The sequence below is a fragment of the Pipistrellus hanaki genome, assembly GCF_964339955.1.
Source record: "Pipistrellus hanaki genome assembly, chromosome: 1".
Taxonomy (NCBI): Eukaryota; Metazoa; Chordata; class Mammalia; order Chiroptera; family Vespertilionidae; genus Pipistrellus; species Pipistrellus hanaki.
This window is the reverse complement of record NC_140503.1, coordinates 48,608,352-48,625,868: the sequence shown is the minus strand read 5'-3', so window position 1 is coordinate 48,625,868 and position 17,517 is coordinate 48,608,352. Positions and strand designations below refer to the sequence as shown.

General features: G+C 46.4%; 1 protein-coding gene and 1 long non-coding RNA gene across 5 annotated transcripts in view; one reads left to right on the top strand and one right to left on the bottom strand.

The window, feature by feature from the left end:
- The window catches only part of LIPC (lipase C, hepatic type), a 126,249-nt gene extending 112,215 nt beyond the window's left edge, over nt 1-14,034 (top strand). For all 4 annotated transcript variants that reach the window (XM_084873713.1, XM_084873711.1, XM_084873714.1 and 1 more), the window contains exons 8-10: nt 4,578-4,695; nt 6,471-6,689; nt 13,509-14,034. In XM_084873713.1, the coding sequence (XP_084729839.1) occupies nt 4,578-4,695; nt 6,471-6,689; nt 13,509-13,620 (449 nt within the window). In that variant the 3' untranslated portion in view covers nt 13,621-14,034. The remainder of the gene's footprint in view (nt 1-4,577; nt 4,696-6,470; nt 6,690-13,508) is intronic.
- On the bottom strand, nt 7,608-13,501 carry LOC311618074. Its single transcript, XR_014794222.1, has 2 exons — nt 9,285-13,501; nt 7,608-9,248 (listed from the first exon to the last, which is right to left on the bottom strand). It is a non-coding gene; the product is annotated as an uncharacterized lncRNA (long non-coding RNA).
- Nucleotides 14,035-17,517: the final 3,483 nt, after the last annotated feature.

The following is a 17,517-nucleotide window of genomic DNA, read 5'->3' as shown; positions in this document are numbered from 1 at the left end:
TACTGTTGATATTTGGCGCTGTTGACTAATGAGTTTGCAGAGCACTGGCCCAGGGGAACGGGAGCTGGGGAGGAGGTGGGTGCAGTTGCTGTGTTGTCAGGCTCCAGAGCAGGAAGGAGCTGAGAAAGACACCCTGACTTCTCTCTGACTTCCTGCTGAAGCCTCCCAAGAGGTCAATCTCAACCACAAACCACCCTGCAAGGCAGCCTGGGCAGGGTAGGCTGTGGGGTCACACCTGGGGTTCAGAGCGGGAAGAAGATGGATGGAGATAGCAAGGGTCGGTGTAGGACAACATGTTATCCTTAGTTAGCCTATATATATATATATATATATATATATATATATATATATATATATATATATATATATATATAAAATTGATTTTTTACAGAGAGGAAGAGAGAGGGACAGAGAGTTAGAAACATCGATGAGAGAGAATCATTGATCAGCTGCCTCTTGAATGCCCCCTACCAGGGATGTGCCCGCAACCAAGGTACATGCTACACGCCCTTGACCGGAATCAAACCTGGGACCTTCCAGTCCGCAGGCTGATGCTCTATCCACTGAGCCAAACCGGTTTCAGCTTTACTTAGTCTTGTTATGAGGACAAAAACGTGTGTGAAACACTTAATATGTAGCCAAATGCATCGTAGATTTCAACAAATAGGAACTATTTTCTCATTAGTTCTATCCACCTGTAGGGTCTTTATTGCCTTGTTTTCACACAAAGGGCCCCAGCAGTCTTTCCATGCCTGGTGTGTGCTGTGCCCTGGTGTGCAGATGTAACATTAATATAACCGAGGCTGCCTGGGGAGATAAGACATGGACTCTGGTGCCCATGGGGCAGGGGGTGACACAGGCGCACAAGCCCTACCAGCGTCATGCTCCGCCGGGCCAGGGCCACGGCTCTGGCTCTCGCGCTTTCTTTCTTAATACTTTTTAACGCTTTTCTTTTTCCAACGAGAGTCTGAAAGAATGCAAGCTTATTGCAGAGATGTGGAACTCGTGAAAAAGCAGAGATGAGAAATTACCCTCTCCAGAGATAAGCACTCTTAGCCATTTTGTGGCTGCCTCCCCTCCTGTGCCTTCTGCTTTAGAGTCAGTCTCATATTACATATGCAATTTAATAGCCTGGTTGTTGTTTGGGTCCCCCCCCCCTTTCATAAGCATTGAAATCATTCCAAAAGTATCTTTTAATGAGCTCATAAGAGTAAATCACATGGCTGGGAACATGAGCTTGGAATCAGCAGACGAGCGTCTAATTGCAGCTTACCAGCTCTTCCTGCAGACAACAGGCAAGCTCCTTACCTTCGGCCTCTCTGTTTGTGCAGTGACGCTGGAGGGAGAATGAAGTAGGCATCTTACAAAGTTGTTGCAAAGAGAAATGAAATATTTATTAACGTGCAGTCATTAGCTCAGTGTCTGGGACATAGCAAAGAGCTAAATGGTAGTTATCCTAATTGTCACTAAGAGTCCATAGTCATTCCTCTATCCGTGAATATTTAGGGTGCTTCTGCTTTATTTTTAATTAGGGAATTCTGCTATGACATTTTTTGAACTTAAATCTTCTTTTCACGCTTCAACTTTTTCCTTAGGGTATGTAAAGCTATTGGTCTCTGGTTTAAATATTTTACTAGTTCAGTTCTGAAGCCAGATACATCCCAGCTATACTATTTACTACCTGTAGCCTCTCTGTGTTTCAGTTAGCCCTGCTCTAAAAGATAATGACATAAGAATTAAATGAGAGAATAGATGCAAAACATTTGGCAGTTAATGTAAATATTAGTCAACATTGTTATCATGCATACTGCCCGTTACACCCTCACTTGTTTACCTCTGACAGCTTTTAGCACTGGGTTGAACACCAGGAGACTTCCAATGAATACACAGTAAACTACACTGAGTGGCCAGATTATTATGATCTCTGAATGCATAATAATCTGGCCACTCAGTATATGTATGTGTGTGTGTGTGTGTGTGTGTGTGTGTGTGTGTGTATATATATATATATATATATATATATATATATATATATATATATATTAGAGGCCTGGTGCATGAATTTGTACATGGGTAGGGTCCGGCCAGCCTGGCCAGGGGGAGGGGACATGGGCAGTTGGTCAGCCTGCCTGCTGGTCAAACTCCTGGTCAAGGGGACAATTTGCATATTAGCCTTTTATTATATAGGATATTCACTGAGTGGCCAGATTATTATGCGTTCAGAGATCATAATAATCTGGCCACTCAGTGTAGGTAAACATAGGTTGCTAGTCGTGTTCCTTGGGTACTCTGGAAGATGCTCATTAGGAGGTTGCCCCGAGTTCAGTCCTCCCACCTCATGCTGTCCACAACATCCCCACATCCTGGACCCATGTCTATGGCCAGTATCTTGGGGCAGACCTTCCCTTCTGGCCTTAGTTCAACCTATAACAGTATTCTCTTGTAACAGAGTTCCCTAGACCAGTGGTCGGCAAACTCATTAGTCAACAGAGTCAAATATCAACAGTACAATGATTGAAATTTCTTTTGAGAGCCAAATTTTTTAAATTTAAACTATATAGGTAGGTACATTGCTATTAACTTAATTGGGGTACTCCTAAGCTGGCCTTTGCTAAAAACTCAAGGGGCAAAAAAACACGCATGTGGCTCTCGAGCCGCAGTTTGCCGACCACTGCCCTAGACAGACCTTAAATAGTGTAAGTCCTCTCCAGAGGCTTCTGGGATTATAGGACAGAGTCCCTGTCTTCACCACCACCACCCAAAGGTTTGAGGACCCTTCCTGGGACTTGACCCACAGCCCTTATCTTACTTTCCACCCACCATCACATAGTCCTGAGAGTATGAAACTACTTTATTCTGGTCTGGAGGATTTAAGCACCTGTGATGTACAGGTCACTGGAGTAAATCCACCGCAAAGCCCAATGGGAAGGTCAGTTTGTGCCAAAGGGTGGGTTTGTATAAATAACCCAGAAGCCCAGCAATACAGGCACACCCTGCAGCTGGGGTGTTGGCAACACTCCATTAGCCACAGCTGCTAGGCTTGTGTGCAGCTACCAACCTCCCGTGGAAATGGGCCATTTAGGAGTTAGTAGAATGATTCATGAGGATGATGAATTTCTACATGCTGGGTACACGTAACGGATGACCATGAGACTAGTTTTAGGATCTCTACTTCCTAGTGGGAATTCTCATATAACAAAGCTTGAAACTCAGGCCTTGAATTCTAGAGGTGATTTTCCATCTTGCTAAATGTTCATACATATCTTGATACTCCCAAGCGAACTATCAGGTCATTCATCCCATAAATGTTAAGTAAGCACCTACTACATGCAAGGCACTATGTCAGGACTAGTGGACTAGTCAGTATCTACAGCAGGAAAGGCAAGTATACACACCATAAATCCCCGATCCTTTGCCCAAGACAGTCTCTAGCCTTCTCAAGAGCCTGGACATGGTCTCAGAACCCATTTCAATGTAGGGCTCTAGGCAGTCCTTTCAATCGAAGGGACATGCCACAGTAAGCCTGTTTGCAATCTTGGAGCTAAAACGCTGCAGGTACTTACAGAATATGGCCACAGCAAGAAAAAGAAGTCTAAGCAGCCATCAGCCAATTTGGAATGAGGTAGGGGAATTTTTGAAAACAGCCTCCTAGGTGGTTGGTACAACAATGCAGGCAAAGCCAATGCCATCTTAGGAGCCTTGGCAATGAACACAGATGCTGCTGGGTGACCTTGAACTCATTACTTAGCCTCCCTGAACCCTGGTTTTCTGATTTATAAAATGAAGATATAATAATAGAGTTGTTATGACAAGTTAATGAGATGATGCAATGTGAAATATGTAACAATACTTGCCTACTAGTATGCAATGTAGTTTTTTTGTTAATGAAATATAGACTTAAGTATTTAGGTTAAAAATAAATAAAATACATTTTCTCTTCCAAACAATCCAGTAGAAGGACATGCTGGACATTTGCTCTGATAGAAAACATTTGGGACCAAGTACTAGAACTCCAGTTATCTATTTCCATTGGAAAATGTGTTCGTTGAACCCCCCAGAGCTAGTTTCCAGGAACTGCCCCAGAATATAGGGCTGTGGCCACTGAGACATGTGTCTCAGCTGGAATTCTGCCTCACCCCAACACGGACCCCATCAAACTGGCAAACGTAAACATGACAGCGTGTCCTCTTGCCTTTGTCGGTCCCCAGAGGCATATACTCTTTGATCTATGAAAGGGACCCCTACCAAACCATGGGTAGTCCAACAGAATCGCATCCGGAAGTCGGGGCAATGCCAGATATACCGGTACTCCTGTTCTACCTCCTTTTGTTGGGAAAATACTTACTATTATGAATTTACAAACACAAGAGAAGTCTCCTCAAGACATTTAGGAAACACAGAGGGAGAAAAAGAAGAAAACAAAAGGCATTCATAATTCTATCACTTGTGAAAAGAATTATGGGTTGGGGGGAAGAGGTATCTACTCATCCAGACTTTTCCCTCTGCATTTTAAATTTACATGTGTTCTGATTAAATGCTCTTTCTCTCTCCCTCTCCTCCCCCTCCCCTGCTCCCAGTGTATCATTATCAGTTCAAGATCCAGTTTCTCAACCAAATTGAGAAGCCAGTGGAACCAACGTTTACCATGTCACTCCTGGGAACAGAAAACGAGATAGAGAAAATCCCCATCACCCTGTGAGTATGAGGAGCCGCCCGTCTGTGGTGAGGGCAGCCTGGGTTTTCCGGCGGGGACTAGATGGACGCTGCACTTCTCAAGGGTCAGGCCAGATACAACCTACTTTCCTCAGCCCGTAGGACTGCCCTGAACACCCCATCCGATGAGGCGTCCACCCAAGCCCAACGCCCTGTCATCCCTCCCCGGCCTCTCCCAGACTCACCATTCGCTTACCGTTGGCACTACCTGTGCCTGTGCCCGGCCCCCTGCCTGTGGGCTGAGCAGAGAGGGGACCAGAGGGGCCCAGTCCCTGCGCTCAGGGCAGGAAGCCGGGCAGGGAGAAGTAGTGAGGCCAGAGCAGGTGTCCACGGGAAGGCCCCGAGCGCCTGCCTATCCAGTGACTTCTGAAAAAAAGTGGCCCAGAAATAAAACTGGTATCATTCAACGTGGCACCCGTTCCCCATGCCAACCCGCCTGCACAGCCAGCCCTTCCCATCTGTCCTTCGTCCGGCCTCACACCTGCTCGCAGCACAAGCCTCACGCCTCCCTCAGAGGCTCCCGGCTTCTCCGGCCAGAAGGGGCCGGTGGGCTGCTTTTTCTCAGCATCTCCCCTCTCAGCGGGGGCTCCTCCTGGGAAGTGACACTGGCCCTTCACTCGCTCAGGGACGGTCCTCAGCTTCTGAAAATGGCCCCCAGGCATTGATCTCTGATCTCACACAGCTTCAGTCACTGGGGAAGTCTATGGGTGCTCGCCCTGGAGGCTCCGCCCAGTGTAGCGGGTGGAGGCATTCCTGAATGGTCCCAGGAACATCCGGCAGGAAGGGCTAGATGAGCAGCCGTGCAAGGAAGCTCCATCCGCTGTCTCCCTAAATCCCGTGTTACCGCATTACCCACTCCTCTCCCTGGGGGCGGGGCTTGTTCTAAAGAGTGGGAAGGGCATCTGGGTGCTGTCAGTGTTGGGTGTGTTTAATGTCGTGGAGATGAGTGAGCACACGGATCCTGGTGTTGCCTGTGGAGATGTGTGTAAATCTGCTCTAAATTGGTGCATACTTTTTTTTTTTTAATATATTTTATTGATTTTTTACAGAGAGGAAGGGAGAGGGATAGAAAGCTAGAAACATTGATGAGAGAGAAACATCGACCAGCTGCCTCCTGCACACCTCCTACTGGGGATGTGCCCGCAACCAAGGTACATGCGCTTGACCGGAATTGAACCTGGGACCTTTCAGTCCGCCTCTCATTCCACTGAGCCAAACCGGTTTCAGCATTGGTGCATCCTTTTAATATGTGGTTTTCTATTAATGTTGTGCTTCGTTGATTAAATAGAAGTTTCTATTTATTTATATGGGGAGAAAGGGGCCTTGCTGGGGAGAGGAGAGGGTGGTGCGGCTCTGTTGTGTCCATCAAACCAACAGAGGGCCGACCTGGGCAGAGGCCATTGCCAAAGCCCCACTGTCCCATCGGGGGCAAGTTTTCTTGATTTGTTAACGTAAAAGCTAGGAAGCCTGAGCTAAACCAAGTTAACTAGGTTTTCATTGTGGAACTCTCTGAGCCTTTAGAATATGCTGTCATGGGAAACAGTATGGCTTTCCCCAATATTACTAGAAACCCCCCCCCCCTTTTTTTTTATCCTATTGCTACTTCTAGTAGTAATTTCCCAACAAGAGTTTGAGAAATACGGTAGGAATGACCATGCAAGTCACACAGGCAGACCGAACACACCCTGAATGTACCTAAGCATCACTTTGCTGTTACAAATGCACTGACTGTGCCTGGTTTCCTTTGTATCTTCAAGGGGCGAAGGAATTACCAGTAACAAAACCTACTCCTTTCTTATCACCTTGGATTCGGATATTGGCGAGCTGCTCAGAATCAAATTCAAGTGGGAAAACAGCGCCGTGTGGGCCAATGTCTGGAACACGGTCCAGACCATCATCCCATGGGGCAAAGGGCCCCTCTACTCAGGCCTCGTTCTAAAGAACATCCGAGTCAAGGCAGGAGAGACCCAGAAAAGGTGAGTGCTCCTTCAACTCCTGACATCTAGTAAGCACTTTTATAATGTCACTAGAGGCCCAGTGCACAAATTCATGCATGGGTGGGGTCTGGCTGGCCCCGCCTACTGCCACTTGATAGAACTCCCGGTTGAACTCCCAGTTCAAAAGGACAATTTGCATATTAGCCTTTTATTATATGGGATTCTTGCATTTATCCTATGATAAATGAGGTGGGCATTATTATGTCCTAATAATGGAGGACTGACACTGAGAAAAGTGAAATGTGCAGCCACAGGTGGAAGGACCGGGCTAGGCTCTTCCATTGCCTGGGTGCCATAGCTGGCTGCCTCTGGAGTCTGTGGACCACCTCGCTAGCCCAACATTCCTCAAATCGCAGCCTGTGGATGCATCATGGGGTGATGTCAGTGCTGCTGGACCACGGACCACACTTTGGGTGGCAAGGCCCCAGATTCCACATTTCTTTTTGTTCCCCTTACTCAGAGGAATGATCTTAACAGATCATAATCTTAACATCTCATTCTGTAGTGCTGCGTTTCGAATTTTAGAGTGCCAGAGAATCACGGGAAGCGTATTAAATATGCATCATGTCCAGCCCCACACGCAGAGCTTCTGACGCGTGGTGGTCTGAGAAGGGAGCCGGGACACACATTTTCCTGAGACCTTTTGTCGTGGGCCCGTGGGCTGCCCTTAAGAAACCTGCTCTGTGTGACTTAGCTTCTCCCTTGGCCCCAAGGTCTTCGGGGACAGTGAGGTGTTAGGGAGGGGATGGGGAAGAAGGGGTTGTCCAGCTGCTACTTCAGCAGAGCAAAGAGATGCCCAACATGTCTTGCCATGGCAGCCATACTTGTTTGCAGCTGTGCAGGTCTCCACAAAAGGAGAATTCTGTCCTCCCAGACCTTTTCCTGTTTCTTCCCCCACCCCCACCCCCACCCCCCAGCCCCTGTGTTCAGGACACTGGCCTCTCCTCTCCCACTTCTTTGTAGGGAAGCTCATTTTTCTCCTTGGCTTGTCCCCAGGAGGCACAGAAAACAGCAGGTTTCTCACTTCTAAACTACACACCAGGTTTCTCTGCTGGGCGTGGTGGGGGGAGGCAATGAGGGGGACCAGGGCGGATGTATGCCTCCTGAGGCCCTTCCACAGCCCCACTCTGAGGGCCTGTCTTCCTGGGATACAAGGTCCTGGCAATCACCAAGAGCACACTCTGCAGTCTGCCACAGACTTCTCCACGTGATCACTTTGGAAAATTAAACTGCTAAGCTGTTCTCGCCTGAGTTCTCGGCCCTTTACATCAGCGCTGTCTGAGCACCGCCCCTCCCACGTGCTCCCAGCCGGAGAGCGAACCCTCCGGGGCGGTGGCCGCTCCCCAGGACAGTCCCGTGACTTGGCCTGAAAGGTTGTAAGAAAGACAACACCACCTTCTCCGCTAGTGCTTAACTGCACGGCACTCAAGAAGGAAAGAGGAGGCCCCAGCGAGGAGGCCCCAGCCGGGTAGCTCAGTTGGTTAGAGCATCGTCCCGATATGCCAAGGTCGTGGGTTCAGTTCTCGGTCAGGGCACATACAATGAGTGCATAGTAAGTGGAACAACAAAGCCATGTTTTTTCTCTCTCAGTCTCTCTGACCCCCTTCTCTTTCCCTCTAAACAGTAAATACATACATATATACACACATGCATACATACATATATATACCCACAAGCAATACATACAAGAAGGAAAGAGGAGAGGGGAGGGGACGGCACTTACGGAGCTCCTGCAGGAGGCGGGCCTGGAATGGATGCTCCAGGGCAGGCATCTCACGGGAACCTTAGACTCACAGAAGCTACACAGCTTGGGGACTTTGCTAGTAACTGTCCGAGCCCAGTGCCCACTCAGGTTTGCCTGATTCATTGCCCATTTGTTGCCCGTACACTGTTCCCAGCAGGTCCTTCCTCCGTTACTCTTGGCCCACTAATCTGACTCTCCTAAGTGGAACCTAGCAGAGTGCAGTGCAGACATCAATACATGCACACCAAGCCCTTCTTCGAGGCACGTGCCAGCACGAGGGGAAGGGCTATGGACAGTACCAGATGTCACGGAGGGAGATTTAAAAAGTCTGCATTTTGGTTGTTGGCATAAAGGAAAACAAGATGCATTAATTTTAGTAATAGTGTGCTCCATCTCCGAGTTTCCCCAGCCTCAATGTCCTCACGGGTCATCTGGGAATCCTGTTAAAATGCAGTTCTGCTTCAGTAGGTCAGGGGGAGGGGAGGAGGCATGCGAATCTGCTTCTCTAACAAGTCCCTGGCGCGGCTCATGCTGCTGGTCACAGACCACAAACTGATTAGCCGGGGTGTAGTCGGCGTGGCCCGGGAAGTTTAAGAAGTAAGCTCAGGTTGGTGCTGCTGGGGCTGAGCTCTGGGGAGGCCAGGAGGTGTTCCCAGAGAGCGGCAGGGAGCAAGGTGCTAGGGGAGCAGGGTCTGGTGGCCCCCGCGTCAGCCCGTCCTAAACTCTCCTTGTGACCTCACCGCTTCCCACCTCCGTGGAATAAACATGTAGGGTAATTCTGAGAACAACGGCACCTCTCTGATGTAGGGTAATTCTGAGAACAACGGCACCTCTCTGAGGCTCGGTTCTTCAATAATAAATGGGAATTATATTATGTATCCCATGAGACTAATAACAATTATTAACGTTTAATTACCTTCCACAAAGCAAAATCCCAGAGCCGGGATGCAAATGCTTAACCTCGTGCTCTCAATCTCCCTGCTGACGACAAGGCGGGGCCGGGGGAGGGGGGATTGATTAAGTCACCTGCTCTGTGTCTCCACGGCTGGTTCTTCTCTCCCACAGGCACAAAGTCAGGGACAAGAGGGCCTGCTGTGGGGTGAAGAGAAAGGACAGAAAATATGAGCCCACGGCACATCAAAAGCAATAGGCTAACCGTAATGAGAAATTCCATTTCCACAATAATCATATAATTCAAAACAAAAAGCAGTGAGGTTATCTCTGGCCAGCCATCAGTTGGCAGGAATTAGAAGAGATAACGTGCAGAGATGGTAAAGGTGTGGAGCAATGGGCTCTCTCCTGCTCATAGTGGGAGTGAAATTACAGAGCGTCTGCCGCCTCTGACTCAGCAACTGATGTGGTGAGCACCTGCCTTATGCCAGGCACTGCTGTGGGCCCCGGATATACAGCAGTGAACAGAGGAGACAACACCTTGGTCTCATGGAGCTTACATTATCAAAAGTGTCCATATCCATAATATATATGGCCGAGAATGTGACATGACAGAACTTGACTTCCAGGTGCCTGTCCTAGTGAAATACTAAGTATGCCCACAGAGGCTATATATATATATACAAAGTGTTTGTTGCAGTACTTTTTGGCAATAGTAAACCACTGGGGAAAATCTCAATATCTATCCATCAATAGAAAAATGGCTAAATGCATTGAGCTCTATATGTACAATGGAATCCGTGCAGCAGGTGGAAAGGAATGAAAGAGATGTATATGTACTAACTAGAGGCCCTGTGTATGAAATTCATGCACGGGGAAGGGGGTCCTCTGAGCCAGCCTGCACCCTCTCCAATCCGGGACCCCTCGGGAGATATTTGACTGCCAGTTTAGGCCCCATCCTGGGGATCGGGCCAAAACCAGCAGTTGGACAACCCTCTCACAATCCTGGGCTGCTAGCTCCTAATCGCTCACCTGTCTGCCTGCCTGGTTGCCCTTAACTGCACTCCCCCCCTCGCCCAGCTGACCTGATCACCCCTCACTGTCTCTGTGTGCTGGCCTGGTCGCCTCTAACTGCCCCTCGCTGCCAACCAGGCTGCCCCCAACTGCTCCCTCCCTGCCGACCTGATTGCTCCTAACTGCTCCCCCCAACTCCCCCCTCCACCAACTTAGTCACCCCTTACTTCCCCCCCCCCCTTGCTGGCCTGGTTGCCCCCAACTGCCCCCCCTCCACTGACCTAGTCATCCCTCACTGCCTCCTCGCCGGCCTAATCACCCCCAACTACCCCCTTCCCCCCACCGCCCCACCCCACACAGCTTGCTTGTTCAGTCATTTTTTCATCCCTCACTAACCCCCCTGCTGGCCTTGTCGTAGACAGCCATCTTGTGAGATTGTGAGGATTAATTTGCATGTTACCTCTTTATTATATAAGATATGACTGGTCTTCAAGTGACTGGTGACAAGGAAAAATTTCAGAAAAAATACCTACAGAAAACCCTTATGTTTGCATAAGAGCATCAGGATATGAGTAAATGTCCTGGGAAGACAGAAAGCAAACCATGAAACGGGGAGGGAAGTGACATTGGTGAAGGGTGATGGAGGAAAGGGTCTTTAATATTTGACTTCAGTCTTTACTACTTGAATTTTTTCAAGAATGCATTTATAGATTACTCATGTCACTCTTATTTCAGCTTCACTGAAGTGTATTTAACAAATAAAATTGTTAAGCTATTTAAAATGTACATCATTGTGATTTGATATACAGGGTGGGGCAAAAGTGGGTTCGAACTGTGAGCTCACAAAACAGTTTACTGTAGCCTTGTTTATTTGTATTACAACTGTAAACCTTCTTTTCCCCCACGCTGTACAAATACACGGTGAAAGGATTGCCCTATCTAGTCAATTAACACATTTGTCACCTCACATATTTATCATATTCATTGTTTTGAGAATATGGAAGTTTACTCTGTTAGCAAATTTCATTGATACCATTTCGTGTTGTCACCCTCTACAGTCACTGTGTTTCACATTAGGTCATCAGACCTTATTCTCTCTGTAGCTGAAAGTTTATGCCCTTTTATCAGCTGCTCGCTCCCTAGTCCCCTTCTTCCAGCTCTGGGAACCACTTTTCTCTACTTTTTCTATAAATTTCATTTTTAATTTTTTTTTTTAGATTTTGCATGTAAGTGATACCATGTAGTACCCTGTTTTCCCGAAAATAAGACAGTATCATATATTATTTTTTGCTCCCAAAGATGTGCTAGAACTTATTTTCAGGGAATGTCTTATTTTTCCATGAAGAAGAATACAATACACATTTATTGTTAAATGAAAATAAAGGAAATTTATTACCTGTATACAGTACGGTAGTACAGTAGTTGTCAGCACAAACCAGACAAACTGTGAATCCTACAGTATCAAGAATTTACTCATTTATTCAGTGACAATCATGTCATCATCTTCTGGAACATCATCATAACAATCCAATTCCTGAATTTCCTGGTGAATTTCTTGTGACTCCATTTCTTTCAGAATCAGTGGACCAAATCTCTCATGTTTAGCCTAGGGGCGGGGGGGGGGGGCTTATTTTCGGGGGATGCCTTATATTTCACTCAGAAGGAAACCTGTAAGTAGGTCTTATTTTCGGAGGATGTCTTATTTTCGGGGAAACATAGTATTTCTCTAGCTTATATACTACTTTAATGTTAAAAGTTTATGAGTCAAGACTTGACCTCAGATGCAATTCAAAGAAAAGGAAGCCATGAACTGGAATTCTCTGTGACCACTGGAGCTGGTAACACAAAATAGCATCTCAGGCCAACCTATAGGCCAAAGCAGACTAGCTGCTAGCTGGTCTCCAAAAGAGGCCCAAAATATTAGTGATATCCTCTTTGGCTGGGCAACATCTGCACCAATGAGAGGAAGGGCAGGGCTTACATGACAGCCAGGCAGGGACTGGTGACAGTGGGCTCATGCCCAGGGACCTTTGAGACCAGCATTGACAAATTGGATCGGGTCCAAAGAAGGAAGGCTGGAGGGAAGACTGCCTGAGCAGAACAGTTGAAGGAGCTGCGAATGTTTGCCCAGGAGCCAGGACAATGTCATGAAAGGAACAGTAGTAACGCTCAAATCTTTGATGAGCGGTTATCAGGGAGAACAAAGGAGGACTGCCCCTAGAACTTTGCGCTTTTATAGAACTGAAATCAGCTCAGAGCAGAGCCTGATACAGATTGGGTCACTGACTTAGGTTTTGCTTTTCTCTGAAGTTATGAAAATAATAGTGGCCCGGTGCACAAAATCCATGCACATTAAAAGGGAATTAATTAGAGGAAATATTTTAATATTGCTATTTGCCCTTTCTCTGTCATAGAAGTGTCAGAGTTGAAAAAAAAAAATAATAAAATGTATATGAAAATCTTCCTCCTATTAGAGCCTGGGGCATGGGGTTGGACCCAAAGACAAGTCCCCCCCATGCACACGTGCCTAGAAATCATGTAAGACTCAGACCCAGCCAGCCCCACTCCCATTGGGCAAGATCCAGACCTGGCCAGCCTCACCCCCAACAAGCCCCGCTGGGTGGGGGGTGCAACCTCAGGTCCCCTTGCCTGGTGTCAGATGAGGAGCGCAGCCTCAGGTCCCCTGACACACCCTTAGGTCTCCTGGCCCAGCGCTGGGGCAGGAGGAACGACCTGAGGTCCCCCGACCCAGCGCCAGGATGGTGGGCACACCTTGAGGTCCCCCATCAAATCCCACCGGGCTGGGAGGCATGTCTTGAGGTCCCCTGTCAAGCCCCGCCAGACAGGGGGGCATGGCCTCAGGTCCCCCACCCTGACCCGGCGTCACATAGCCTCAGGTTTCTGCTGATCACTAGTTATGGCTTGTTATGGAAACCCTATCTCCACTGTGGGCACAGCCATCTTGTGACAGCATGAGGGTAGATTTGCATATTACATCTTTATAGGATTTGCAAACATAAGAATCTAGTTTAAAAAAAACAACACAGCAAGTGTTATATCAATTGAGTATTTGACCAAAAAAAAATGAAACACTTCAATAAGCTCCGTCTAAAACTTAATGCTGCCTTTGCTTTATGTTTTCTATTCAGAATGACATTTTGCTCAGAAAACGTGGAAGACCTACAACTTCACCCAACCCAGGAGAAAACCTTTGTGAGATGTGACGTAAACTCTAAAAAAAGGAAGCGAAAGAACAGATGAGTTTTAATGAAGACCCAGTGTAAAGAATAAATGATGCTATTCCTTATCTGGAATGGTTGCCTTATTTGGAAACCAGTTATATAAAATAATCTTGCATAAAGTTTAGACTTAAAGGGAGAGTACATTTCACTATTATAAACTAAGCTTTTAATAACTGTATTATGTAACTATATTCAAATATTAATGTAACCAAATATTTTCCAATTTTGTCTCTGATTAAGTGGTAATATATGCAAATAAGTACAAATGTAAAACCCATTTTAGATCTGTTGTTCTAATTTAAAATGTCTTTTCCAATTAAGTCAAATTTTTCATAATTTTTTGCTAGTTTATTCTGATCAGTTTTTGAACCAGGCTGGAAAGGTACTTCTTTATTACATAACTGGTGCTTCAATAAATGAAAATAATTACCAATTGTCCCAATTTTCCTCTTTACAATGCTCACAACAGAAGGCAATGGAGCCCGGGGGGTGTGGCTCAGTTGGTTGAGCATCACTCCATGCACCTGGAAGTTGCTGGTTGATTCCTAGTCAGGGCACATGTCCAGGTTGTGGGCTTGACCCCCAGGGGATGTCATAAGGGAGGCAGCCAATTGATGTTTCTCTCCTCTTCCTATCTCTCCCTCTCTCTCTCTAAAAAAAAAAAAGAAAGAAAGAAAAGAAAATCAATAAGAACATAAATGGAGCTCTAGCTGGTTTGAGTCAGCCCAGGGACTGAAGGGTCCGGGTCCAATTCTGGTCAAGAGCACGTACCTCGGTTGCAGGCCCATTGCCCTTGTCGGGGTCATGCAGGAGGCAACCAATCAATGTGTCTCTGTCCCATCAGTGTTTGCGGGAGGCTAAGGACAGTAGTTAGCATAATAAATGTGAGCAGTTCATCAGAAGGCTGATGGACATTTTCAGCATGTCTAAAAATCTAGGTATTATTACCTGCTGCTGAACAGCTGTAGGCAATTCCCCTAAATGGATAATCTTTTACTGTTTACCAAACTTTACCTTTGATATGTATGTTTGCTTTGCTAAAGGAAAAATGTGTGAATAAAAAGCCGTGGGTCCGGACATTCAGGAGCCCATTCCACTACAAAAGGGTTTCTGTCTGGCTCCCCCAAATACCTTCCAATTTTATATTTCTTGTCTAGTATATCCATTTATGTCGCAGCTCCTTCTCCAAATTCCTGAACCCTTGCTGCAAAAACTCTGTGACTGGTGTTTCTCTCTGTCTCTCCCTCTCCCTTCTACTCTCTCTAAAAATCAATGGAAAAAATATTCTTGTGTGAGGATTAAAAAATAATAATAATAAATAAAAAGGTAATGGAAAACTTGAAATATCTCAAAGAGGTATCAAACCTCCAACTGTCCAATAAATGAAATAATGATGTTTGATCAGCAAATTCCATCACAGAGCATGTGAAGGAAATACCAGGTATGGTAACCACTTGGGTGTGTGTTTTAAGTAATTTGGAGAGAAGGAGCACGCAATGCACATTTCACCACCTGACCTGACATCTGCTGGGCTCTACCCAGCTCCTAGTTCACAAACTCTTTGCCAGGGCCAGATAAACCGGGGCTCGTGAGCATAAGAGTCCTGAAGACACGTCTGCCTGTAAGTCACTGTGAGATTATCTTGCACGATTCCCCTTTATTTCCCCTGTAAAGACCCACTAAACCAATGGGTATGGGAGAAGGGAGAAGAAAAACATCTGCGTCCATGTTGGATTGTGTCCTGAACGCTGCTGTTGCCTGCAAAAGTATCTGACCGCACTTTTAGGTAAAGTGTGTGTGTGTCTAGAAAAAAATATAGATATTAAAATGAACAATATTTCCCATTATGTCTAAAATACTAGATTGACAATAAAATCATGTTTGCATTGGATTAGCATGTTTTACCATTAAATATCCAGAACAAATTTGAAATACAGTATCCCACCCCCCACCCCACCCTCATCCCCTTAAACTCGGTTTCACTTTTCTAGTTTCAGTTACCCTTGGTCAACTACGCTCCAAAAACATTAAATGGAAAATTCCAGAAATAAACAATTCACAAGTTTTAAATCGTGAGCTGTTCTGAGGAACATGATTAAGTCTTGAATCGTCCTGTTCCATCCTGTATGGGATGTGAATTTGTCCAGCGTCTCCATGCTGTCTACTCTCACCACCCATTAGTCACTTAGCAGCTGTCTCAGACATCAGATCCACTCTCAGACATCTCAGTGCTTGTAACCCTTATTTTACTTAATAATAATGGCCCCAAAGCACAAGGGTAGTGAAGCTGACAATTCAGACATGCCAAAGGGAAGCTGTAAATGCTTTGCCTAAGTGAAAAGGTTTATATGTATAGGAAAAAACACAGCATATATAAGGTTTGGTGTTATTCATGGTATTATCCATAAAATCGTCGCAACCAGAAACAGCCCCAATATCCATAAATACAATGCATAAGTGAACCGTGGCATGTGCTTACTAACGGAATATTAAACAGCAGTGGAAAAGATGAGCCAACGCTATACACACAGGACTGACTCTGGAGGGAGGCCAGGAGGCATTCAGGGTACATGATTTAAAGAAGCCCTCATGGGCTTGTGCACTTGCACAAAGACACAAAAAAATATGCATAGTGTGCTACAAACAAAACTAAACTATAGCATCAGGGATGGATAAATAGGTGGTAAAGTTCTAAGTAAAAGCAATAGATTCACTAGCACCACAGTGACACTGTGGGGACCCCAAGAAGGAGGAAGTGCGCACCAGAGTTCCAGGTGCCCAGAAGGCTGTACTTCTCACTCTAGGTTAGGGGTGTCGAACTCAATCAGAGAAGGGGCCAAAATCTAAAATCCAGCCTAAATCGCGGGCCGAATGGTTTACTGAACAGTCATAAACTGACAATGTCATAAACTGACAGTGGAGTGCAGTGATGACAGCACGGTGTGGGCCACATTGCAAGGCCTGGCGGGCTGGATTTGGCCCTCAGGCCTTGTGTTTGACTCATGTGCTCTAGGTGGTGCTTGCACAGGTGTTCACATTTGTAACCAAGTTTCAACTGGGTCTATCCATTTATTGCGCTCATTTTTGGCATGAAGGTCACATTCACAATATAAAAAACAAACAAGAAAATAAAGGGCATGCCGAAACTGGTTTGGCTCAGTGAATAGAGCTTCAGTCTACAGACTGAAAAGTCCTGGGTTCGATTCCAATCAAGGGCATGTACTCAGGGCTTTCTTGTTTTCACCAGCCACAGAATCATAGGCCACAGGTTACTCTGCAGCTTGCTTTTATTTTTTATTTTTCAGTTAATGATGTATCATTACCATCCCTATAACTCAGTAAGATACATATTTTTTCTAATCCTATATAATAAAAGGCTAATATGCAAATAGACCGAATGGTAGAACAACCAAACAACCAGTCGCTGACATGTGCTGACCACCAGGGGGCATGTGCAGAGCATTATAGGCATTGGCTGCAGTAGCATGGTGGAGCAGGTGAGTGGGGGTGCCAGACCAAGGTTGGCGTCAATTGCTGTCATCAGGGCAAGCCTCTGGTGGTTATTAAAAATTCTTTGCTCCCGCATATTGTGATCCCGCCTGGCACTCGCATCTACTGCCAGCACCAGCCCCACATCACATCCACTGCTAGTGCCCAGTGCCAGTCTCAATCACTCGGCATCATCAGCAAGTGTAAGCGATGGCTGCCGGCCCTGATCACCTTGATGGCTTCTCCACCTTCCTCTGCTCCTGAGGGGCAATCAGGGCAGCAGCTCGCACCTGCTGCTGGCACTGGCCCCAATTTCTCCACAATGTCAGCAGATGAGAGTGGGGCCAGTGCCAACAGCACATGGGAATGGTGGTGGCAGGAGTGGGGCTACTGGCAAACAGGGGTCCAGGGGCCACAGTGAGAGGGG